The sequence below is a fragment of the Sapajus apella genome, unplaced genomic scaffold (genome assembly GCF_009761245.1).
Source record: "Sapajus apella isolate SASKATOON/1434 unplaced genomic scaffold, GSC_monkey_1.0 scaffold32, whole genome shotgun sequence".
In the NCBI taxonomy this organism is placed as follows: Eukaryota; Metazoa; Chordata; class Mammalia; order Primates; family Cebidae; genus Sapajus; species Sapajus apella.
Genome location: NW_022436972.1, coordinates 9,471,988 through 9,498,441, shown reverse-complemented (window position 1 = coordinate 9,498,441; position 26,454 = coordinate 9,471,988). Strand labels below are relative to the sequence as shown.

General features: G+C 38.8%; 1 protein-coding gene across 7 annotated transcripts in view; it reads left to right on the top strand.

Moving 5' to 3' along the window:
• DCLK1 (doublecortin like kinase 1) overlaps positions 1 to 26,454 on the top strand; it is a 357,933-nt gene that overhangs the window by 259,436 nt on the left and 72,043 nt on the right. For 3 of the 7 annotated variants that reach the window (XM_032294456.1, XM_032294457.1, XM_032294458.1), the window contains exon 6: positions 13,303 to 13,397. In XM_032294456.1, coding sequence (XP_032150347.1) covers positions 13,303 to 13,397 — 95 coding nt within the window. Of the gene's footprint in view, positions 1 to 12,044; positions 12,393 to 13,302; positions 13,398 to 17,107; positions 21,939 to 26,454 lie in introns of those variants that run through there. The other 4 variants (XM_032294459.1, XM_032294460.1, XM_032294462.1 and 1 more) reach the window with 3 other exon arrangements.

Here is a 26,454-nt window from a genome sequence, read left to right as displayed (position 1 = left end):
CCGCAACCTCTGCCTCCTGGGTTCAGGCAATTCTCCTGCCTCAGCCTCCTGAGTAGCTGGGATTACAGGCACGCATCACCATGCCCAGCTAATTTTTTGTATTTTTAGTAGAGACGGGGTTTCACCATGTTGACCAGGATGGTCTCGATCTCTTGACCTCGTGATCCACCCGCCTTGGCCTCCCAAAGTGCTGGGATTACAGGCTTGAGCCACCGCGCCCGGCCTACAAAATTAGTTCTTGATCCAAACCAACTTTGACTTAAATTTTACTTACCTTTCCTCTCAGTATGTAAGATGAATAAAAAGACAAATGTGGAGCAGATGCATCAGGTGACTAGCCAAATTCTTATGTTTTTTATATTACGGATATTCCAGGAAAATCAATATGCACTGTAGGTTTTAACTTTTTATTGTTTTTAGTTTTCTTGTTAAGAGCTGTAGTTTGTTAGATACTCCTGGAATTAGGTTATGCTTTCTTTCTTTCTCTCTCTCCCTTTCTTTCTTTCTCTTTCTCTCTCTCTCTCTTTCCTTCTTTCCTTATTTCTTTCTTTCTTTCTCTTTCTCCTTCCTTCTTTCCTTCATTTCTTCCTTCTCTCTCACTCTTCCTTTCTTCATTCCTGCCTTCCTGCCTTCCTGCCTTTCTTTTTCTTCTTCCTTCCTTCCCTTCTTCCTTCCTTTCTTTCTTTGTTTCTCCTTCTTTTTTTTCTTTTTTCTTTTCTTATCTTTTCCTTCCTTCCTTCCTTCCTTCTTTCTTTCCTTCTTGTCCCTATAAGTCAATAAAGATAGGGAATGGATCAGATTCTTGTGTACATGTTAAAGAATGGACTCATGGGTCTAATCTTAAAAACATAATTATGCATATAGGCAATAATTTCATTTTAGAATTAGCTGGTGATGTAATCACTATTCAGCGTTGTAAGGATTTATATTCATTTCTGAAAAGAAATTTTGGAAACTCAAGAAGATAGGCAAATATATTAAATGTACTTGTATATCACTGCCAACATTTGTAATTATTCCTTTTAAAAGTTTAAAATGGATAGAACGTATTGCCTCAAAATCAACAGGTTGCTCCAAACAAGCATTTGCACATTCTATTGTTTCCTTGAAGTCCTTTTCAACTCTAGTTGAAACCTGGTTGAATTGGCCAGCACTAACTTGGAATCTGTGATAGGTGAGTCATGCCAAGTAGTATCATTTTCATAAAGAAAGTAGAATCCAGACTCATTCTAAAATTAATGTGTTCTTTAAAAATTAGCACTTCAAGGTGTCTTTAACTTCTAGGTCAAAATTAATTATATAGCATTAATCATATTTTGTTTAATGTGAGCTTTTTATGCATATAAAATTTTCAGCTTGCTGCATTTTGACCTGGAAGAGATAATATGCAACCGTTTTCTGATTATATGAGAACTTACTATGTGCACTGACTATCTCTTGATACTGACTGGTTACCACTTTCCTTTGGATGGTTCCAATTTAGAGGGTCTCACAGAGCAGTCAACTCCCAGTCACAAATGTATGGATTGTGCCAGTGACCTCAGGACCACCTCCTTTCCCTGGAACCAGGCTCAGGGGTTAGGGAGTTCAGCAGTGTTGCCAGTTCTCCTGGAGGCAAGTGCAGTTGCTGGATGTCAGGGAAGCCCCTCTCTCTCGGCGCCCCTCCGCTGCTCTGGCCCGGGTCTCCTTTCCCTACTCAACGATGGCTCTTGGAACCAGTGGAAAGGCATGTCCAATTATCTCTGTATGTATTGCATTTTCTTAAGATAGCCTGTTTATTGTTTTTTATCAATCATAGGGACTCAAACATGAATCGTTTTACTTAAATATTCCATAAACATTGATATTGCCCCAAACCTAACCAACACCTGACTTTTTAATGTTAGAGGATCTTTAGACCAGGCGTGGTGGCTCATGCCTGTAATCCTAGCACTTTGGGAGGCCAAGGTGGGCTGGCGAAACCTGGTGTCTACAAAAAAAAACTACAAAAATTAGCCAGGTATGATGTTTCCTTTGGCTCCTGTGGTCACAGCTCCTCAGGATGGCTTGACCCTGGGAGGTGGGGGTTGCAGTGAGCTAGGAGTGCACCACTGCACTCCAGCCTGAGCGACAGAGTGACCCTGTCTCAACAACAACAAAAAACCAACTGTGTTTTCCCCTAAAATATTAACCTAAAGTTTATAGTGATCTCTACTTCAGTGTTTAAATTTCTACCTCCAGTATTCAGTTTCCTATATTATACAGAAATTAGAGCATCTGATAAAGTTAAGATCTGCACAATTTTCAGGCTGTGCTGCTATGAATATAACATGGTTAACTTATATTTACCTGAAACTTTATAGTTCACATACAGCTTTTATTTCTTCAATCTTTTTTGATCCACCTATTAATTTCCTACCAGCAACCAGGTAAGGCAAGTTATTATTATCTCTGTTTTTAGAAATAAGGATACAGAGGCATTGAACTCTCTGCTTTGCTTTGAGAGTTCAGAATGGCAATTCAGGGCTGGCACCAGAGGCTTCTGGTGTTCTAGACATACAAGGCTGGCAGTCCTTGATGGACCAGTGTCTTCACCTCCGCTTACTAGAGTTTTGATCTCAAGGAAATAATTAATCTAGTGCCTGGTTTGAGATTGCAATTCACAGCATCACAACATCTTGCAACATAAGCCTAAATATTAGTCCATTGGCACCAGGGTTCCAGGAGATGAATGATTTACCCCAACTTCCTGATGTATAGCATTGCTGGACAGAAACCTCCCTTGTAAGTCAACACTAGAACAAGAATGAGAATCCTCTGTAAATCTTCCCTTTGTCCCTTACCCATTTCTCTTTGCAGGACTAAAAGACATTCACAATGATTTATTAATGGTAGGTGTTCATTTACTCTTTCAGAACTATCAGTTACAGACCAACTGGTGTCAGGCATTTGCTAGGCACTAATGATACAGAGATGAAAGAAAATCCCTGTTATCAAGAAGTGTAGGGATCAAGGCATCAGAGATGACATAATTCACATACCTGTTGAATTATGATTAGTCTCCATAATAGAAAAGGCTGAAAGAAGGCAAATAGAGCTAGCAAAGAGAAACCAGAAGCTTTAGTAACAACACATGAAAAGAATAAAGAGCCCCCAGACAAATTACATGCTGAGACACTGGAGGATGAATCACTAAGACATTGAGAAATGACTTCTAGCTGCTTCTTAAAGAAATCTAAGAGCATCATAAGGAGTAAAGAGTTTCATATGGGTTGACTTTTCCTACATGTGTATATATATAGAACACAGATCTAGTAAAATGTATAAGTTAAAAGTCAAATTCTTTGTTTTTGTTTTTGAGACAGAGTCTCACACTGTCATCCAGGCTGGAGTATAGTGGCAAAGGGGAAATTCTTTTAAGCAATTTTTTTTTTATCTGTATAGGGAATTTATAACAAAATAACTCTAAAAATAGGAGGAAATATGCATTAATTTGGTTTTAATAAAGACTAATAAAATTTCAGGTGGCTTTATATTGTTTTCTTAATCTTACAAGTATAAGAAAAGTGTGTTTACTTATCTTGAAGCTTCATAGCTACAGTCCTCCCTAAAACTTACAGATTTCAGATTTTTTATCTTTTCTTGGATTTGGGAAAGCTTTGGAGGCAAGGCATGGTGGCTCACATCAGTACTCCCAGCACTTTGGGAGGCGTAGGCAGGAGGATTGGTTAAGCCCAGGAGTTTGGGACTAACCTAGGCAACATACTGAGACCTGTATCTACAAGAAATTTTAAAACTAGCAAGGCATAGCGGTGCACACCTGTGGTGTTAGCTGCTTGGGAGGCTGAGGTGGCACGATCTCTTGAGCCTAGGAGTTGGAGGCTGCAGTGAGCCATGATCACACCACTGCACTCCAGCCTGGATGCCAGAGCGGGACCCCATTCCAAAAAAAAAGAGAGAAAATGGAGTTTTTTTTGTTTGTTTTAGAGTTTTTATTTCCATTTAGATAGCCAAATTTTTCCTCATAGAATGACACCCTGTGTTTAGAATCTCTGTCTGTAAACACATAACAGGCATAACTGAGCCCCAGTGAGTGCCTCATACCTTTCAATTCCAATATGAGATAATGCACTTTCCTGCCCTTCAGAAGCTTATAGACTAGAGTAGAAACATTCATGGCAACAACCATTCGTTCATTCATTCATTCAATATGCGTTGAGAATCTATAGTGAACCAGCGATCTTGGTGCTGGAGATGCAAGGGCAAACATTTGAAAGACGGAAAAGCCAAGTGCCTTAGTTAATGAACACCTACCATGACGAAGCACCATTCTGAACGCCCAGCCTTGAAACTTACTTCTGTGTGATTCCAGAAATCCTGAAGCCTTTTTATTCATGCTATTTAAATTTTGCTTTTTTATGGTTCTATAAAAATATTTTATGCAACATATGTAGATAAGAATCAAAGCTGGGGAAGCGAAGAGAATTTTAATCAGCTCACTAGTCCAGTTTGTCAAATTCTTTTGATTTACATCAAACACCTTCAAAGGCAGATTGCCAGCTATTAATTTTTAGTTCCGTCTTTTCCTTTAGTGTAGAGAATTCAGCCTTATACAGTCTATGGAGAATCTTTTTTGCTTTGGAGCTCCAAGGGAATTGTTGAGAACAAAATGCATCAAGAAAATTGAGAGGTTGGTGATTCATCCCTTGTGTCTTTGGAATTTCTGGCTGCACGTAAGGCTCATCCCTTCTTCCATTTCTCCCTTCTCTGCACCCACCAACTCTTTCTAGTGCTCACCCCAGCAGAACCTCCAAAGATACTCTTCAAAGCTTTGAACCATTATCTTGACTTACTGTCTACTTGGGGGAAGCAGCCTATATCAACTGCTTATATAAATTTCTCACTGTTAATGCCCCAGGTTGATTCAATCTCCCCTGAGTATCTACTGTGTTCCAGGCATGCATCAGATCCCGAGTGCAAAGACAATTAAACCACAGTCCTTGCCTTCAAGTTGCTTATATTATAGTTGGGAAAGAAACATACACAGTCATATGTTGCTTAATAATAGGGATGTGTTCTGAGAAATGTGTTATTAGGCAACTTTCCCATCGTGCAAACATCCTGGAGTGTACATTCACTAACCTGGAGGGTAAAGCCTGCTACACAAGTGGCTATGTGATATGGCCTATTGCTCTTAGGCTATAAACCTATACAGTATGTTACTATACTGAATATTCTAGCAATTATAACCAATGATAAGTATTTATACATCTAAACAGATGTAAACATAGAAAGGGTGCAGTGAAGATGCGGTATTATAATCTTGTGGGGCCGTCATCTGATACGTGATCCATTGTTGACCAAAACACTGTTATGTGGTACTGGACTGTATGCCATGTAACCATAACAGTGTAATAAGTGCCGTGATGACCTAGAGGAAATGGGTTAGATCTCATTAATAGGATCAGAGAGCTCTTCAAAGAGAAAAGGATTTATAAATTCAGATGTAAAGAAGGGCCAGGAGGGCATTCCCTCTGATGCAAGCTAAGGCACAAAGACATGAAACCATATGGCATAGTTAGGGAATAGTTGCTGGTTCAATAAAAATGCAGGATAGAATTCTAAAAAAGAGTTGGAACGATGGTGGTAGCCCAGTTGGTTGTGGTCAAATTGTGCAGGGTCGTGGAAGTATGTTTGTGCTGCAAGTTGTAGGTATTATGAAGTAAAAGGGGATTTTTCACAATGCCATGAAAGATCACATTTGAGTTTTGGAAACAGTGGCACAGGGATAGAAAAAAACATTATACATAAAAGTCCAAGGGCCAGGAAGGCTCTATGAGGCCATTGCAATTATCCTGGAAAGAAATTGTCAAGATAGACCTGAAAGAGCATCGTTGGGAATCGGGGAGACCTCAAAGGGAAATGAAACCAGAAACTTAACTGGATTTGAGGCTAGAAGAAGAGAGGAATCAGAGACAGGAAGCAGGTTTGTAGGGTGAGGAGGGGTAGGGAATGAGTTTCATTTTAGGCATATGGAGTGTGAGGTGATTCAGAAATTTCCATAAGCAATTGGAAATAAATAACTGTGTGTAAGTCAGGAGATTTGAGCTAACAATGTGTATTTGGGAGACCCTGGTATATGGTAGTGATTTGAATAATAGAAACATAAGGTACTTCCCTGCTGCCTTAACAAGAGATTTGTAAAGATGAAAATGGAACCATGGGGGAAGGCAGCATTTCTAAGAGCTATCGGCAGAAGCAGAGAAAAACAATGAGAGCACAGGGACAGAAGTCAAAGGGACAGAAACTTTAGAGATGAAGGAAGGGGCAGAAATGCTTGATGGTGAAATGTCAGGTAGCATGATAACTGAATGGGGATCACAGCATTCCACGGTGAGGACACCACTGTGGCCTATGAAGGAACGGGCAAAACCAGATGGCAGGGGGACCTGGTCTGGGAGTGTCATTCATGGTGGTCACCATGGGTCCTCTTCCAGGCTGGCTCCAGGCTTTACTCAGGCAGGGGCAGTTCTGCAGCAATTGGTTGGTAGGGATCAGCCCCAGGACCTTCATGCACCCTGACCCTTGGTGCTTGTGGTCCCCACTTCAGTGGTCATAGCCTGTTGTTGGATCCCAGCTGATAGGGATCAGATCCAAAAATTTCCTAATTTTACATCACAGGACCCTAGGTGGTCTTTTTTCATTGTTGAATTATTTTTTTTTTCTTGTACCCCAAATTATCACCTACCCTTTTCTCCCCACCCCATCCACCCTCAGTGCATCACTGGTCTCTCTTTGGTGATGCCATCACTAGCTGGCCTTCTCCCACCTTATCTTACATCTGCTCTGGGCACCAATGTCCAACCTGCTGCCATCACTTGTCTGACAAATAAAGTCTGAACTCGTTCTCAAGTGAAAGACGTCTTCCTTTCCAGCCATGTCTCCCATTTTTTCTCTGGACCCCTGCTCCAACCTAGAAACTAATTTAAATTGTCTCTTCCACCTCATCTCTTTATTCCTCTCACTTGGCCTAGCTAGAATGTCTTCCTCTGTCTCTTCAGCTCTCTAGGGCCCACTCACCTAATTTGGCCCTGCAGACCTCTGCCATGTTCCTGGATAACCTCGCTGTCCAGGGTCTTCCCCAGCCCTGCAGTCTTGCCGCAGCTGATTCACAGATGACAGGTTGTCCCACCCTGCTCAGTTGTAAGGTCTCTGAGAGAGGGGGTTCTTTGTGCATATGACAGTGACAATGAGTTCATGGTAAGTACTGGGTAAATGTTGACCAAGTGAAAGAATTGAGAAATACTAGGAGCTGCTGCCTAAATTTCCTGAGGTTCGAAGCCTTTCATAAATATTTATTTTAAAAATTAATTCTCGAGCTATGTCCCTTTCTCCCTTTCCTCTGTTCCTGGGTCTCCTCCTTCCCATTATTCTCAGTAGATGGTTTCTTTGAATTGGACCCATTGTCTCAGTTCAAGAAGAGAAAACAGACATAGAGAAAATTAGGGCTCCATCTCACCTATGAGGTGAGAACCCAGGAAGCTAAAATTAGAGAAAAAGTATTTCTTCTTCCCTCTGTTAAGTAGTTGTTTCTTTTCTCAGGGTCTCAACTGACTTTCTATGCACCCCCCAGCCCTTGCATTTTTTTTTCTTCTCAATAATGTGGCAAGCAAGGAACAAAAGCTGAGAAAGAGATTTTAGGGAATCAACAGCCTACACCATGATTAGGGAGTAAAGAGAGTCTAAGGCAGGAAGCCAGATCTCCCTGGCAGCATGCCTGAACCACCATCCCCAAACCCAAGGACACACACATATATGCAAACACGTTCTCTCCCCAAATCTTGACAAGCGCAGCACCAGAAATAAATGAGCCTCCATAAGGGCTAAAAGAAGACAGGAAAACGGTAAGGTGGATTTCACGTCCAAAGAGTTGCACATCTTGTAGTTAGATAGTCTCACCTGGAGATTTCTCTGATTTCAGAACCAATTTAAGACACTTAATAACATTCAACTTTCACTTGGTATCTGAGACTTTGAAGAACCCAACTGCAAAAAGAAGGGTTAATCTACCTATGAGTGGAAAGTCATTTAAAAGGAGCAATGAATTTGTAAGAATAAGCCAATTCCATACTCTAGAATTTTTAAAGTAACTTCGATATTTAATCATAAGCATCTTGAGGACAGACAGCAGTAAGAATCTAGCATGTACTAAGTGTATACTACGTGTGCTGATTAGTTGGTGTCTAGGGCCCTGTACACGTGGCTCCAATTAATGAAAATGAGTGGGCTCACCTGTCTGAAATGATGAAGGAAAAAGTGGATCTGCACACTTCTTAAGGAGTGTTATTCAACAATGCACTGTGACCAATATGTGCTGCTGGATCCCTGACAGGCTTAGGTGACAGCTGCATTGAAATAAAGGACTGTCATGTACCATTGGGAGGGATAGAAGTCAGCTCTGCAGTGAGACTTCTTCCTCAGCTCTTTGGTGGCCAGTGATGTTAATTGATCATTGTGGTATCGGTGAATGACCCATTCTGAAATTGAGCACTTCTCATTCAAGGGTAACAAGCACAGCAAAGGAAGATATTTCCTATTTTTTAAAATAAGAAAACGTACCCAGACAGATATAAGCAAAGGAAACCAGAACTGGCTAAAGGCAGTGGTTCTAATGAGTTCTTTACTAATTCAGAGTTTAGTGGATTCAGATTGAAATGATTAATTGTTCAACCCTGGTTGGCTATTTAACAACAACCATGTTAAGTTGAATTGTTCACATTCAAGATAAAGAATTGTTTAATAAGGGCTTCTGAAAAATAATGCCATTTTAAGTTGAATTTTAATAAGTGATATTAAATAAGTAACAAAGCCTTTTTTATTGGCACTTAGAGACTTCTGGCATTACAGAGTAAAAACCAAGTGAGCTCAATACATCTGTCAAACTAACTTATGAAAGAAAATTATTTATCCCAGCAGTGATTCAACAAGAAGGTGTGTAATGCTCTCTGGATATCAGGTATCATTGTAAGAAATTCCTAATGCTCTTCTGCATGGCGAAGAGGCAGAGTCTGAACAGAGCTCTGACCCTAAGAATACAGGCTGTTCCCAATGTTCAGACACACTGTGTTCCAAAAGCGTTTGATTATAAATGACTTGTCTGGCACTTGAGTTTCATTTTTTTAGAGATGGCAATGCAAGTAGAAGCACTGAGCCCAGTGGTTTTATTAGGTTGGTGCAAAAGTAATCGCAGTTTTTGCTTTTAATGCAAAAACTGCGATTACTTTTGCAACAACCTTACCTAAAGGAAGCAGATTTGAGTGTCCCAGTGGTAGAGAGAGAAGCCTAGGCATCCTGAACCCTGCAGATGCAAGGAGAGTTCTGGACATGCCCTGAGGTGCCAGGATTGGCCACTCATGGGAAAAGTGTCAAGTTTTTTGAGTAAGACCTAAATGAAATCCAGTTTTAGCTCTGCCACCTTCCAGCTGTTTGTCTTTGGACAAGTTACCCCACTAAATCTGTTTCTTCATCTAAAACAGAAAACATTGCGCCAACATACATGGCAGGACTGGCATCATCTAAGGTGCTTCCATCCAAAGTGTCCGAATTCTCTGTGTCCTTGCAGACATGCTCCCTTTGTAGTCTTCTACAGCCAATCAATTACCAAGTTCTGTAGTTTTCACCTCTTGCATGTCTCCGGAACGTTTCCATTTACCTCCACCCGCATGACACTACCTTAGATCAGCCACGTCAGCCTCTCTACCAGAGGACCCTTAAACGTGCCCTACTCTCTCCTACCTTGACATTCTCCTTGCACCCAGTATTGTTTCCCACAAATCCATTCTTGGCAGGGCAAGAGCGCTGGAGAGCATTTTCAAAGGCAAGCCTGATCCTGTGGCTCCTGCTTAAAATCTTTTTATTTTTTTCTTTTGGCTTCTCATTGCCCTTTGGATAAAAACCAAACCCCTTCACATGAATTTTAAAGCCCTGCTCACTATGCAGACCCTGCCTCCGTCTCATTCCTGACACTCCTCCCCCTCCAACCCTACATACTTGCTGTACTAACTTATTGAAGTCTTTTCAATAAACCACACTGTCCTCCTTTCTTGCATCCAGCCCTGAAACGGGATCCCTGGGCTGAGGACACTTTCTCTTCATTGTGCCCTCTGTGCTTCACCAGGCTAACTCCCGTATCCACTGCCCTCTCTGAAGGGCATAGGCCAACCCTCAATCTCTTGGTTCTTAGGATTCCAGTTGCAACACCCAATACTTCTGTTGATGGCTGTTGTGATACCTTGATTCTTGTCTTCTTAGTTTAAAAGAATTTAAACAAGAGACACACAGCAAAGAAGATGCAGCAGAGAGTCATTAATTGCAAAAAAAAAAAAAAGTATTTTGAAAGTTAGATGCAGAATAGACAATAAACCTTGAGAGAGAGTTCGGGGTGGGCTGCTCGTAAGAGCGAGGCAGTATTGGTTATTGCTGGAGAAACCCCTTTTATGGGACTCTTACATGATAATTCATAAGGAGGCGGGAAGAGGTGTTGCTAGTAAGCATGTTCTAGGTAGTCCTCTGGGTGCACAACAGCAGTAGCTGTACGTGCGTGTTCATACATCACATCTCATTAGCATCTTAAATCTCCACTCAAGTGTGTGTTTTTTACTCTAAATGAGCAAAGGGTCAGTTTGAGGACATGCTCTAGAGAAGAGACAGTCCCTACTGAAGATAGCTTTGCTTAAATGAGCTCAGTTACGATGAGAATGACAAGGCTTATTGTGTTGGCTGGGAGGTCACCACCATTGCTGCATCCTGAGAACGTGGTTACCTCCTTGACTCTCTATCCTGCCTCACTTCCCCCTCTCAAAACACTTTATTGTAATTACTAGCTTAGTTCGCTGATTTCCCTGTAGGCTAGAAGGCTGGCACAGTAAGGCAAGGTAGTGTAAGAGTGCAGGTTTTGAACTGCCTAGGTTAGGCATGGACATGCCCTGGAGTGCTAGGGCCAGCCACTCATTTGGGTTCTGTTCCATATTTGCTCATCAAATGACTCACGATCTGTAAGCCTCAATTTCCTCACCTGAAAAATGGGCGGATATGATATTGCCAATCTTATAGACTTATTGTGTGAGTTAAATGATGTAATATACATACATCATTTAAGCATGTATGTGCATATATAAAAGGTTTAAGTGCATTCACTGGTGCATAGAAATGCCTTCCATAAACCGAGATACACATATAATGGATACTTAGCTAAATACGTACAAGCTTTTATTGTTTTGTTTTGCTTTTTAAAGCAAGGTATTCCTAAAACTGTTTTCTTGTGAGTCCTTTGTCTCTTTTTCTTCATTTTCCATTAGCTGGATAAAATCAGAGTCTCAAAGTAAAAAGTGTTAACACTGTGTTTGCTTCCCTATTTGCTCATATTTACCCCCAATCTATGTAGCCTTTAGGTATGGCATAAAGATGTGCATTAGAATGCGGGTGGGCAAAGAAAATATCATATTCACAAAATGTGTTCTCCAGCCAACCAGTAGGGCATCCCTTCCTTACTAGTTGTAGACTCTGCTTCTGCCCTTTGGTCCTTGTCTATTTCTCAGCCCCTTCCTTAGAGGCTACTGGCTGGGAAGGCTAATGTGGTGAGGTCCCAGCATGAGGTTCACCCAGCAAAGACAGAACAGTGGCATGCAAGCAGATTAAAGCATTCTCAGCTTTCCAGTTCACTCTGCAAAAAAAAAAAAAAAAAAAAAAAGAGTCATAGCTTTTTCAGCTTCTATTTTTAGGAGTCTCCAAATACATTTCAAAAGCAAAACTACAAATTAATGCAGCATGGGGTATGTGACATTTTTTAAGGTCTTTGGAGGAGATGACAAAACAAGGAGTTTCCCACTTTCCAGGGTTGTAAGTTTTTGGAAAAACATCGAGTGTGAAAAATCAATAAACATCCTACCTTGCCACTGAATTGTGTGAGGGTTTCCTGATTACCTGGTAGTCACCGGGCTTTAGAAGAGTTATTGTCATGTCGATTTTCCGATGAGTCACTAGGTCTCTTGCCCCAGGGCCACTTCATTATGATTCAGTGCAAAGTACTGACTGCGCTGGGGCTTCCGGGAGGGAGTGGTATCGGGATGGGGGTTGCTGTTGGCATGAGGCTTAATTGACACCTTTGATGTAGCCTAAGACAGAACCTGCACCTCCCACTGCTCTTGGGAGACGTCAGCTTTACGCAGAAAAGGCATCTGCTGATGAATCCTGCATCTCATTCAGCCTGCTCTGGGAGCAGCCTTAGCCATCCTTAAACTCATCCAACCGTTTCCCGTTTCCGCGGGTGCTTGGCTTAGTGCTGAGAAGGGATTCCGCCCTTGCTATTGTCAGGTCCAACACTAAGACTGTGTCCATGTTAGAACTCATAGAAGGTAAGTGAAATGCATTACTGCTCTCCCTTGTGGAAAGCGTTTATTTTGCACCCTCAAGAATCTATGTGTCTCCTGGTTAATTCTACTTCACTGACTGTGGGGCTGTAATGTTGTCATTTTTCCAGGTAAAATAGAGGCAACCTGCTGCATCTTTATAAAACCATGTCTTTAAGTGTTTCATCTGTTCTTAGAGATGGTGTTACTTAGAGAAAAGAATTGCTTACTTGAGTTCTGTGGCTTTAGTGCAGTTTAGTGAAAACGTGCTTAAAACTCTTGAGAACTGGGTAGAATTCCAGTGATCTGAACTTGTTAGCAGTTTTTCTTTTCAAAGGCAGCAAAGAGAAACTGTGAGGAGTTTCTGTCTGTGACTAGTGACTGTCCTGTTCAAGGCAGGTCCATCAGAATCAGGTTAGGGGTATGACAAGACACAAGTGGAAGCAGGACATTTTTCTAGAAGTGAGTTATTAATTATACAAATACATACCAGGTCACTGGAATGGTCACTGGTGATCTGTGCTTATATTTATTCCTGCTGGGTAGTACTAGGTGGCTAAACTGAAGAGTTAAGGATGAATCTCATTGAAAGTGTCTCAGGACCTTACTCACATTTCTGAACTCCCTGCTGGCACAGTTAAAAGCATCCTTAATACATTTATCAGGAAAGTTGTGAAAGGCAGATCTTAAAAAATTACTCTGTAACCTACTGCTATATGAAACACAGGATTAGCAAAATGGTGACTCTCCGAAGGCTACTCCCCAAAGCTCTTCCTCAGTATACACATGTGGAAGGGTGTCTAGAGTTCTAGTAGATGGCTCTCTATATAATTGTTTGTTTCTTGCAGAAGATGATTTGTCATGAAAAGTATTTAACGTGTCATTTTTCTCTGTGTGTGATTCTTTGTGTTTCTAGTTAATGGAACCCCTGGTAGTCAGCTCTCTACTCCGCGTTCAGGCAAGTCGCCAAGCCCGTCACCCACCAGCCCAGGAAGCCTGCGGAAGCAGAGGGTAAGGAAATAAGCAAGCTGCTTGCTTCAGACCTGTCTCGCAGCCTCGCTGCAGAGTGGTACAGGTGCCAGCAAATCGTGCTGCTCATCTCTAGGCAATATCTAAGCTAGAACAGGAGGCTACCTTTGGTGGGGGTGGTGGTGGCTTATTGCTATGGTTTAGCTAGAACTCAGGGCTGTTAGCTTCTCTATAACCTTGTCCAAATCTTACGTCTGAGAAGAATGCACCTTTGCTACTTCACTTTCACATACTCTTTATGTTCTGAATGCACAGGCTTTGTTAGCACTAGTTTGTAAGCCTTTTGAGTTGTGATGAGTTTTATTAGATCTCATCATTGATCACCAGCCCCTTAAGGGAACGAAGAAGTGCTGTGAATGGAGGGGAGGGCCCTGGTGGAAAATTGCTTCTGGTACGGATAGGGCCCCAGAGCAGCAGAGGGTCCATGAGGCAGAGGATGGGAACCTATGACATGTGCTTTTGTGGATGAAACCCACATCGAGCACCTTTTCATCACTGCTTGCTTTTATGGAGAATTTGGCTGAGCTTCGAAACCACAGTGAAAAAGTTACTGGAAACAGTGTTAGCTTCTCCACACTAAGGAAGAGGTGAGAGTTAGCACTTGTTTCAGGATGGAGAGACTCCTATTCTTATCCTGTCACAGCGTGCACTGTTTGTCTCTTCCAGTAATACCAAGGGAAAAATAAAAGTAGTGGGAAAGAGGGCAAAGGGGGAGCTACAATGCCCAAAACGGAAAGCCCTTTATGGTCCTGATTTCAGATGCGAGGTGGGGGAATGTGTGCTCTTAGGAGGTTTTAGTGCTCACTGAACATTTTAGCAAGTGAGGACGCCTTGCAGTCTACCACACTCAAATGCTGGATTCTTGAGTTTGGTTTCTTTTATTGTGTGTTTTAAAATGAGACTTTCTAAGTTCCAAAAACTTGGTTGTCATCCAGGATGGAAGGCCCTGTCTTCAAGATTTCTGCACAGGTTGTGCCTTTAGGCTGCCAGACGTCCAAGAGTGTGGGGCAGGGAGATTCAGTTGGTCCCCAGCTCCTTTGAGCCTGTCGCACCAAATATCAAGTTTGGTTATCTTTCTCCACTGGTTGACCTGGCATCAGGCGGAGCTTGTCTTGAGTGTTTAATGACGCCTAAGATTTGACACCAGCTTGTCCACTGAATGGCCTTGTTATCTTAGATAAGTCTATTATGTTTTCTGGGCATCTGTTGGAAACACCAGACAAAACGAGTGGCCTCTTTCCAGATAGAAAGCCCAATAATTCTATTCTGTTTCCATTTGAGTGTTTTTCACTATGGTTTCTTTTTGGCCACAGTCTAATTTGGAATTTTAAGGTCTTAGACTCATTTGTGAACAACTCAAAGAATTGGCCGAATTCATTTTCTCTCCTGAAGGCCTGTCCTTGACTGGAGGAAGAGCTGGTGGGTCATTCTTTCCTTGTAAACGTCACCCAGCGAGGCTTCAGTCTATAGGCACCGCCATTAGCTACAGCGCGGGAAGGGCCCTCATTCTGAGAACATTCTCTCTCTTCAAGTGTATGTTTTGGAGAGTATACCTAGCATAGAAATCTGTCTTTATTCTTTGAGCTAATGAAACTCAGATGAAGGAATTATTGGTGTAATTTATGCTTAATTGTTGAGATAAAGAGCGAGAATTCCCACTGCAGATGGGAGCTTCTCTCCCTGTTTGTTTATTGTGGAGACTCCATCTTAGGGATGTAAAGCTGTGCTCAGATGTCTCTTTCTTGGCAGAATGGGGCTAGAATTCGCTTCTTTTGCTTTCTGTATTTCTGCTTCAGTATAATTTTGTCCAATTGAGGCAGAAAATTTCCATTCAGCAGTGTGGCTATTGGCTTATATAATTAACATTTCCAGCACATGGGGAATGATTATATGGTATGGCTTTCTTATAGATTCTTCATTTTACCATTTAAATGATCAGTGCAAACACCATACTTCAGAGAAAAAACAATCCCATTTGTTTTAGGAGGATAAAGGGTTTATACCATCTGAAAACATTTACTGAGCACATGTTGTGAGCAGGGCAGTGGATATATTCTAAGACAGTTCCATTTCCAAGCTTTTGAATTTAGGCCATAAATGAATGTCCCCATCCATGTACTGTGTCAGTGCATGAAGGCATTCCCAGCTGCTTTAGCCAGAGGAGCTTTCATCTTGGCATGTAGGCAGCTGCATCAAATAATCCCTCCCAGTTAAAATGGTCCTAGAAGATCCCTAAAAACTGATCCTATTTCAAATCTGGTTAATGTTCTTCTCAAATGGTTGGCTATACTCCTATGCAGGAAATACTGAAATAAGCGTAAGATGGCATGTGCTAAAAGAAGACACTTCAAAGAATAAATTAACTCTTTTTACTGCAAATTAGAAAACAGTAGCTACTTCTATTTTTTCCTTCTGTGTTGCCTAGCAACATGGTCAAGAAAATGAGTTGGCTGCCCCCACCCCAACACACACACACACGTACATACACATACACACACGTGTACCCTGCCCCCATTTAAAAAATACAGTAACATAGCTGTTTTTTCAAACGGAAGGTTGAAACATTTGACTAGTTTCTTTACAAATAAGAAAATCTATGTTTTTACTTATATTAATCACAAAATTTAATCAACTTTTTTTCTTCTGTTAAAATCACACTTTTATGTTACCTCTTTTGACATTTTGGAATAGTCTTATATAATAAAGAAACTGCATGCCAGACATTTCTCTCCATAAGCATATTCATGGCAATGTATCAAGTAACCTATTTTTCCAAAGCAGAGTTATTTAAGTTGCTGTCTACAGGCGTTTGACTGGTCACAGAAGCAGAGCCTGGAGACTCTTTTCCCACTCATGAACTTTTTTTGGTCTAATTTCTTAATCCATCAGGAAGAAATGTGTTGTGTTATGTAGGCTGAATGAAGCTCCCCATTATACTCCCACATCACTGACTTTTGTAGATTATCTGATCAGTCAGATGATGTGAGGAGTGGGTGGTACAAAATAGGAGAAAAGCCAGCTCTAGACACTCTGCAGATCTGAGCTGGTTGCCTGGCTACCAACTGAGATCTAGTAGCAGGAAGGGGAGGGAGGAAAGGAGAAAGGAGGAGATGAGTGAGTGGTCAGTTGGAGAACAGGGAAAGAGTCTTGGGAAGGGAGTTGGGGTGAGGCAGGTTAATTTTGCACTTTGTGCCATCCAAACATATTTTGAGAAAGCAATGCTTTCTTGGGTTTCATGCTACATACAACTGCAACATTTGAGTTGCTGCTCTGAGATCAGAATTTGCTGAATGCCATCTGGGCCTCCTGTTACATTATTTTATTGTGAGGTAAGCACATTCCTTTTCTACCCAGAATAGGAAGGAAATGGTCAAGGAAGAATTGCCTAGTCATATAATAGTGGAGTTGACCTTTACAGACCTCAGGAGCTATACAACTCGACAGGCACCAAAGAGGGCAAAAGATAATAAATAGATCAAAAGGCATTTTCTTGCCAATAAGTGAAACCAGCACCGTTTTGTCTATTTAGATGGTTTCTCCATTATTATCTTTCCTCCTATTCCGAGTTGATGACTTGAAAAGGCCTAATAATATTTGAAACCGGGGATGCCCATTCAGTGTTGCTCCCACGAGAGCCACAGGGCACCCAAGAAAGCCGAGTAAACAAATCTATACCGCCCTTCGTCTTGCAGGACCTGTACCGCCCCCTCTCTTCGGATGACTTGGATTCAGTAGGAGACTCAGTGTAAAAGAAACAATGGAGCAATGTATATGGTTTGTGATTGGGTGAAGGTTTCACATTTCCTAAGCAAACGTCTAACAGCAAAATACACAAAAGAGTTTTGCATACCTTGAAATGATAAAAGACCAAATCATACAAAAGTAAATATGTAGGCGTTTCATACTCATGATGTTCAACCTTGAAATTAAGAGATTTAAAAAAATTTCTCCCACATTGATTTGATTGGGGAGAGTCTGAACACAAAATGCTGAAATTTTTGTATAGGACCTGGCATTAGGTGAATTTCCTATATGGACCCAATATTCAGTACAAGAACACACTGATGATGTGGCACTATAGAGCCAGAATTTCTATAGATGGAGTTTCCTTCTTAATTATAAGTAGACATAGATATATAATTTTTCTGTACTTTCTGTAAAGCATATTAAAATGACACTAGCAGGTATATTTTTCTTAAGGTTAGATTGTTTTTAAAATTTGGATTGCTGGGTTTTTAGAGGTAGTCTTATTGCAAAATAATAAAAATGCTTGGTTAGATTTTTTTTCTTCCTAGACAATAGAAAAAGCTACTTATTGTTTTGTGGGTTAGTATCTCTGAGAGAAAAAGACAAATTATGAAAAGGACACATTTCATAAAGACTCTAAAATTATGCATTCGGAACTTTCCTTGTTTTTGTTGTCAAGTCAATTTTATTTTTTAAAGTTATTTTATTAGAAACAGAATAACTATAGCTTAAGCTATATGCCAACATGAAGAACTTGGCCAATGGCATTGCTATAGGTTGTATAATTTTTTCTTACAATCACATACATGATTTTTCAAATGTGTAAAAACTAAAGCTGGGAATTTTTGTTTTTACATACAGACCTAAAAAAATTGTGTCTGGACTTTTTCCAAGTACTCCATTTGAAAAGCAAAATTCACTTAAATGGTGCTGTATAAATCAGGCCCAAAATATCCAAATCTCCACCCTGAGTAATTCTCAATCTTGCTGGTGTTTTGGAAATTTTCATATGCAAAACTCCTTTTGTGTTAAACCAAGTAAGTCTATGATTTAACCCATTGTTAAATATTAACCTACTAATTCTGCTCTTCTAGTCCTCTGTTTTAAAAATTATAGCTAGCTTTGCTTAAACATAAAATAATTATTTTAAAGTCTGAATGTTAAAAAATAATTTAATGTGTATGGTCTATTGTATTTAAGCCATATCTTAGTGGTCATTTACTTTTACTAGTTCAAACACTAACAATTTAAGACTTGTGAAGCATGGTTTTGATATTCTCCAGGCTTGATATATCTCAGTAGGTGATAAATTAAAAATGTTTGATGCCATTTGGAGGCTTTTACATGATTTTTTTTCAAATTTTACTTGAAAACCATTTTTAAATGTTTGATTCAAGATGGAGAGAAATTCAGTTGTTGCACGCTGTTTTAAATGTTATTGATTTATCTTCCTGATAAATTGTTCAACTAGCAGATTTTACCATCTGGTTTATAGTTACATGTGTTACCATCTCACTTTACAAATGAATAAAATATTCCAACCAAAAGAAAAAGAAGAAAAAAAAACCCAGGCAATCTAACAGCATTTGCAAACTTAGCCCTATAATAATTAGTGCCTCATTATCCTGTCTGTTGGAGAGAAAGACACTTCTCTGGCAAGTTGTTCAAGAGCTGAACCATTCCATCTTGAAAGAACAGCTCATAATAATACCTGTTCCAGACTGCAGGTTTTAAAACTGTTTCCAATAGAAATGACCAGAGACTCCTGCTGAGATCAAAAGGCTGCTTTGTTTTAGCCGAAACAGTAAACATCTGTGAGGTTGCCTATGCTGGTGCCTGTTTTAGTTATGTCTTTGTAAAATGCATTACTTAATACAGTTGGATCCATAAAAGATTAGTATGGATTTGACTAAATTGCCAAAAATGCAAAGAAAGCCGTGGAACAGTTACTTTAAATCTGAAGTGGTCAGATGGTCCAGAACAAAAATAAATCCAATAATTTTAACTTCCTTGCATTGTCAATCTTATGGACAACTCCTGCTAGAAAGGTCCAATAAATGCTATTTGTTCTAAGTGGTAGATATTGCCAATTGACGTCGAGCCTATGGCTTTGTTTAGACAGGGCAAAAAGAAACTGGACTTGTACTAATTGCCGATAGATATCACGGCCAACTTTCCATTCAAGCAGTTCCAAGGGAAGTGCTTTCCACAGCATTTAATCTCTTGAACATATGACTTCTATTAAAGGACTGTTCAGGGGCTATATATATATATCATTTACTTTTAGAAAGTCAAGTCCCTCAGAGATTGAAACAGCACACCATTTATAGACTTTGAGATCTCTTTCTATGCAAAACATAATTCTATTAAACTAAAGCAGAAATAAAAAAAATCCTTAGCAACAAACCAGAAGTTTTCAGTTCATTGGTAGAACAGAACTGGCGATTTATAGGCACTTATGATTGACCTACTTAAAGAATTCTTTATAAAAAAAATTGGCAATGAATTTTTAAATTGTTCTATTGAGCAGGGAGCACTTCAGCCAAAGCCATGCAGTTTTGTTCTAATGGTAATCTTTAAATGTGCTCTGAAGACATTGTGCTACAGTTGAAAGTTCTATACTTTTTCACTGGCACTCACTTTTTTTCTGCATTGTAGAAAAAGATACCAGAAATATTTCCCTGCTTTCAGCATTTTAGAAGTGCAAAACTTAAAAATATATAAAGTGTGAAGTTCAGCGTGAACTCAGAAGACTATAGTTCTGAAAGCCACATGGTGCGTTCTTGTCTTGTTTAATCAACTAAGCAGGGGGGAGAATCTACACAGCTTCTGCACTGCTGCAGAATTTTAAGAAGTGTCAGGTTCGCTCATCTCTATACATCCCTTGTACACATATTGGCTCATCTAAATGTTAAGAACCCAAAAAACACTTTCTGAAAACATTTGAACCAGTGCTAATGTACTATATGTGTCCCCTGCTTTAACCAGCAGGGGGATTTCGATCGCATGCACTGAAGATCTATCCATGATTGGGCTCTTTTTCTTTCCTTCTTTTTTTACTTAAAAACAATGAAGTGTGCAAGTCAGATTTCTGAATGAAAGTGAATGAATATATAGAATAATATTCCTGAAAATTCCATATATTTTAATTCTTGGACTGCTAAATTTTTCATATGTGGCCATATATCTATACAGGTGTGTGGGTGTGTATATAAATTTGCCAGGCTTGGTGTGTATGTGGGTATGCTTCTGTAAGTATCTGTGTATGTGTATAAACTGTCAATAGTGAAGTATAGTATTTGTGATACAGTCTTATAAGTTACTGGCTCTTGTGGAATTCTATATAAAATCTACATAAAGTGATACTCTGTGACATATTAATTGGGGCATATTTAAGTTCAAAAGCAGTTTGCTAAAATAATATGGCAATGGTTCCAAAGATTCAGATGTACTGATTTATAAAAAAAAAATTTGAAATTCAGCCAAATCCAATATTGTGTTAACTATTGAATATAAGTAACATTAATGTTTAGATCGATATATCTTTGTGTTAAATTATTAACAAGATTGAATATTATGACTGATTTTTTCTATCGTGTGTGTATTGTTGACTTGTAGTGATTGTCAATCAACACACTAAAAAAATGAAATACTGATACAGTTGCAGATTGTCAAGTATAATGTTGGAACATAAACAGAAGAGAATCCAGAGTATATTTGATATGAAATAAGTTTAATACCAAAGCCAGATAACCTGTAAGGCAATTCTGTTTGTCCTTTCAAAACACTAAACTGTTGACAAATTTTGATATACTTGCTGTATATGTGTCTATATCTACATAAATATACACACTTGAAAATATTAATTGAATGGATTTACTATATATGCATACATTTGCTCACTTATGCATATTTGCATTAACCTTGCTAGCATCTCTATTTGTGCATGTTAGTGACAACTGTCTTTGATTGAAATATCCCACAGAGGCATAGTGTGGAAATTAGAGATATTGAATTCAATATGCCAATTGCCTGATATTGTGTGCTGTACTGTCAGTTGGAAAATATTTGTAATTTTGTGCCTGTTATGCATGTGGAAAAAAGAGGAAATCAGAGGCCCTCACTATAATTTTTAAGGGTGCATGACATATGATGTCTTTAAAATGTGATTTGTTTTAGTAAAGATGATGGAATAATTCCAAGGTAGTATAAATGATGCATGTAATACATGAGTGTTTGTATTATATATGGCCACAAAATGTTTTTGAAGCCACGGTAGTAGATAATCTGAAGATTATAGGCAAAGAAGTATGAAAGTTAAATTTCTTGTGATGTGTTTTTGAGAAGTTGACACTCATCAATAAGCAAGGAATTGAGTTTATTTTTTCTAAGGACTCTTTACTTTGAAATATACTATGACTGTTGTAAATTTGGATAACATTTTTATAGAGGTTACATACTTTGTGCTCATAGTTTGAGTTGATTGAACGTGTATTCTTTTAAAAAAAAACATTTGGTATTAAAACATTTGACACAACAATATATTTTTTAAATCCATCAACTGAGGCCATTGGCAGAGCTTTATAGAGCTAAGCATTGACAAAATGTTTCATTGAACTACCCAATTTTGAAAGTTCAATTACTTTGTGCTGTGGTTTCATTGTAAAATGTTGTATCTTGTGTTTCACACTGGACCATGTTATTCCTCTTGAAGTTAACTTTGTTACACTTACTTACCGCCTTAGAATAACTATATAATAAACAGGAAAAACTGCCTATGTTGTTCAGTGAGTTTCTTTCAGAAATCTTGCTAAGTAGACACTGAAATTGAAATGACCACGTGTGGGATAAGGCCTTCACAATCACATGTATTGCATTCTTCTGTTGTAATTAGCATCAACAAGTGATCATTGAGAGACTGCAGAATGGTACCACGTAACATCTAAAGCATAAAATACTGAGAGTGATTACAAAATAAGAAGATGATCTGATGAAGAATTCTGTTTCAGGTAGTTGCATTAAAATCAGGACTATACCTTCCTTTCAGTGTTGCCTTAAAGGATGAATTTGTCAGACATATTGTTAACCCATTGAAAAGAAGAAATTAATGTCCATTTTTGAAACCACTAAGTGGTCTTCTAGGCTTGAAGACATTTTTCTCAAGGTGATCTAATTTGCAGGGGAAGAATGTGCATATGTATGTGGGCATGTCTGTGTATATATGTATATAAGCTATTTCTTCTAAAATCACTGGATAAATACATCATTTTAAAAATAAAATTAATTAAAATAACAAAATATATAACTCTCGTAACTTTAAGTCAGAAGAAAAATCATAGTATATTTAATTTATAAAAGGAGGATAGAAAAGGATGTTAAAAAGGATAGGAAATTCTGCTGACCAGGCTAGAAAAACATATTTCTTTTTTTTTTTTTTTTTTTTTTTTTTTTTTGTGAGACAGAGTCTTGCTCTGTCACCGAGGCTGGAGTGCAGTGGCACAATCTTGGCTCACTGCAACCTCTGCTTTCTGGAGGTTCAAGCGATTCTTGTTCCTCAGCCTCCTGAGTAGCTAGAATTACAGGTATGCACCACTATCCCCACCTAATTTTTGTATTTTTAGTAGAAACAGGGTTTCACCATGTTGGCCAGGTTGCTCTTGAACTCCTGACCTCAAGTGATCCACCCACCTTCAGCCTCCCAAAGTGCTGGGATTACAAGTCAGATGAAAAAAATCTTATTGCAATTACTATATAAGTTCCAAATTCCAGTTTTAAATCTAACATTTTCACTAGTTTTACTTTAATCTTCAAATTACATTTGCTTTAATTGGTCCTCTTTATTATTTCCATGATAACTTAAATGTCTGCAGCAATGATCACAGCAAAATGTAATCAGTGTCCATAGCAGTAATCACTGGAAGGAATGTTCCCAAATTTATAAAAATTTCAAATTGTACTTACAGTTTCTTAATATAACTAGAGTTTAACATAAAATGTAGCAGGTACCTAGAAGAGTAGTGAGCTTCCTTCATTACAGGTTGGGAATCCCATTTGAGGAGTATATCATGGAAGGAATGATTCTATCCAGAGGAAATACAGTATATGACTTCCTGGGCTGCTTCCAAACTGTGATTTCATGAATAGTAAAACTCATGAGAGGAGGCATGTGGCTCCAGAATGGTACAGTCTCCTTGGGACAAATGGTTCAGATTATCAGTTTATAGATCTTGGCTTACATGAGTATAGTGACTGGACAGTCATGGCCAGGAAGACTGCCCAATACAACAAACAGTATAGATCTAGTTGTAACTAAATGCATTTGTCTTTGAAATCTTGGCTCTCATGGTTTCACTAATGTAGACATAACACCACTGTTTCCATTTGCATTTTCTACTCCTTTCAGTAAACCAACTTCATGAGTAACAGTTCTCTAGTCTTCTAAAAAATTTATCCAAATCTTTATGATAACATTTTACATTTTACAGTATTCATTCTTATACTCATGCTTATCTGTGCCATAAACTTATTTAGGCTAAACATACTACTATGAGGATTTCAGACAAAGGAATTTGGAAAAAGGTGTTCCCTTTGTGCCTTGTTTCAAATAGTGGAGCTTTATTAGAAATTGCAGATTGATGCCTTCAACTTATTGTTCTATACCCACTTGGGAAATAAATAAATGTATGGCTTTTCTATATCAGGTAGAATCCTGTGAGTTTGAAGCTCACTATACCAAGACTATTATTTAATTTTCTTAAATGAGGTCATCTTTAGAGCTTCTGTAGATCTAAAGTCAAGATCACCAAGACAACTGTTTGAGTTTGTTAAAAATTTATTGCTTGTGTTTCCTTTATAAGATTGATTCAGAAATTGTATGATGGCGATTACTTGATTTCTAAATTATTTTAACCATTTTTCAAATCAACATCAACTTAATAAAGTAATAATTGTATGCCAAGATAAAATGTGAAGTGGAAATGGTGCCATTATCCAGCCAAAGCTAAAGTTGTCTGGTGAGATTTTTCTACCTTGATTAGATCTCAGTTGGATATTTGCAAAATCTTTATGCAGTGTGGACCCCAGCTGAGTGACAACATTAATACAAATGGCAAGAGTAACTCACACCATTTAAACATCTTGATAAAATGTGGTTAGAGTTGTTATGTCAGCTTTCTCACTTACTTCAAAAAGTGTGATGTGTTCTCCATCTGTTATATGATCCCAAGCTCAATAGCCACACTTATGGTGTGTTCTTACTTAGGGCAGTGCTTTTATGAAGGTGTGCCATAAAAGCCTCCAGGTGCCAGCAACCTGCCCAAATGGTTCCCATTAAACCTGCTTGGGGGTGACAACATTTCAAATGTCACAACATCTCTCAGAGCAGCTAATTACCCTAAATTCTAAAATAACTGTATGCTTTGTACTGTACGCCCAGATACCTTGGAATTAGCGAATTGAAGCAAACATAATATCTTGCTGGCATGTGGACTATAAAATGGTTTATCTGCTCAGAAAAAACAAAAAGGTAAATTGATTTCATTTATAAACAAGGAAAAAATATAGGTGAGCTTTTCAGCTTCTGTTGGTTGTAAACAAAGTCTGGTTAATCTCATTAAGTTAATTCTAAAGAGCAAGCACTTACACATTTCACCTTTACTATGTTAGAAATCCTTCAGTTGGACTTATGAATAATAACAGAAATGTTCCAGCAGAGTCTAAATTAGTATATTTAGGTGGATTAGTAAAGAATTGGTGGATTACCCAAAGAGTCATGCTGATTACTAAAATGGCTTCAAATGGGAGATAGAGCAACAGTAAGTGACCAGAGCAGGATCTAAAAGATAACAGGCTGGAAAGATATGAATGTAATAAAGATGACATTTAATGTGAGGAAATGTCAAGTCCTGGACTTGGCCCAAGACAGCCTTCCAAATATAGATCAGGGAGACGCAACACAGCTGTGGCCTCATTGTAAAGGTGAAATGCTATGGCTTCATCCATATAAGCCAATAAGATCTTGAAACGAACTGATACTCTATTCAAGAGAAAGAAAACTCTATCCTTCTCTGCTTTGTGCTAGTTGGAGAACACCCAGAAGTTGCATTCACTTTTGAGCACCATGGTTTTGTTTTTTTGTTTTTTTTTTTTTTTTAAATAAAGATGTGGTCTCACTGTGTTGCCCAGGGAGGCCTTGAACTTGTGGGCTCAAGGGAGCCTTCTGCCTCAGCCTCCCAAAGTGCTGGGAAGACACAGATGGAGACCAGTAGCTATATACAAACACCTGAAAGCACTGTCATGTGAAAAGTGGATTAGACCTGTACTGGGCAACTCTAGAAATCAGAGATAGGACCAATAAATGGAAAACGTAGAGGGACGTAATTTCAACATAACTTATAGAACTTCCTTTATTTTGCCTTCTATTAACGATGAAGGGCAGCCTCAGGAAGTAGTATGTTCAGTACTAGAGGTATTTGGACAGAGGCCATCTGACCACCCACTGGGATTTCTGTAGGGGGCATTTGGTCTCTGGATGGAAGTGGGGCAGAACAGGTAATATTTAAGGTCCATCCCAGTCCCAAAACTCTTTGAATCAATGAATGGTCACTATCTTGGAAAAGTATTTGGTATTAACTATCTTACTTCTTTGGGAAAAAAAAAAAAGAGATAACACTATTAGAAGTTTAAAACATTTATTTTACTCTATTTGAGCATAATAAATAAAATGAAAGCTTTCCATTTTCAGAGAACTCTGTACATCCGTAAGTACGTTTTTCTCTTAACTGCCCATCATCTGTTACTCTCAAGCAGCAAAAAATTTGAAACGACTTGGGATACGTTTTCAGAAACACAAAAACACAATCTTTAAGTTGAAAATAAGCAGTTATAAGCAAACTTGTGTTTGCCCTACTTTTTTTTTCTTTAACTGGAGCCTAAAAACTTTGAGAGGTTTTTGTTCAGAAAGCAGAGAAAACCCAGCTGGCATTGTGACAAGCATTCAGGGGTCAGCTATTTGGTGGCACTGTTAAATGCAGTTCATTAGTTGATAAGGCAGTTGAGTGAGTAATAACCCACAAGTATATGGAATGTTACAGTTTCAAAGATGTTTTCATGTACTATGGGTCAGAGCTCTGTATCAAGTACCTGATGTTCTTACTAAAAGAACAAGATTTTGGAGCTGAGTGTCTAAATTGTGAACATCTTTGCTAGGAAACATGCTACTGGTCTATTAATTTGGTGAACGAATGTATCTTTGTATTCTAACATTTAAAACACCACGTTCTGACGGGGCACC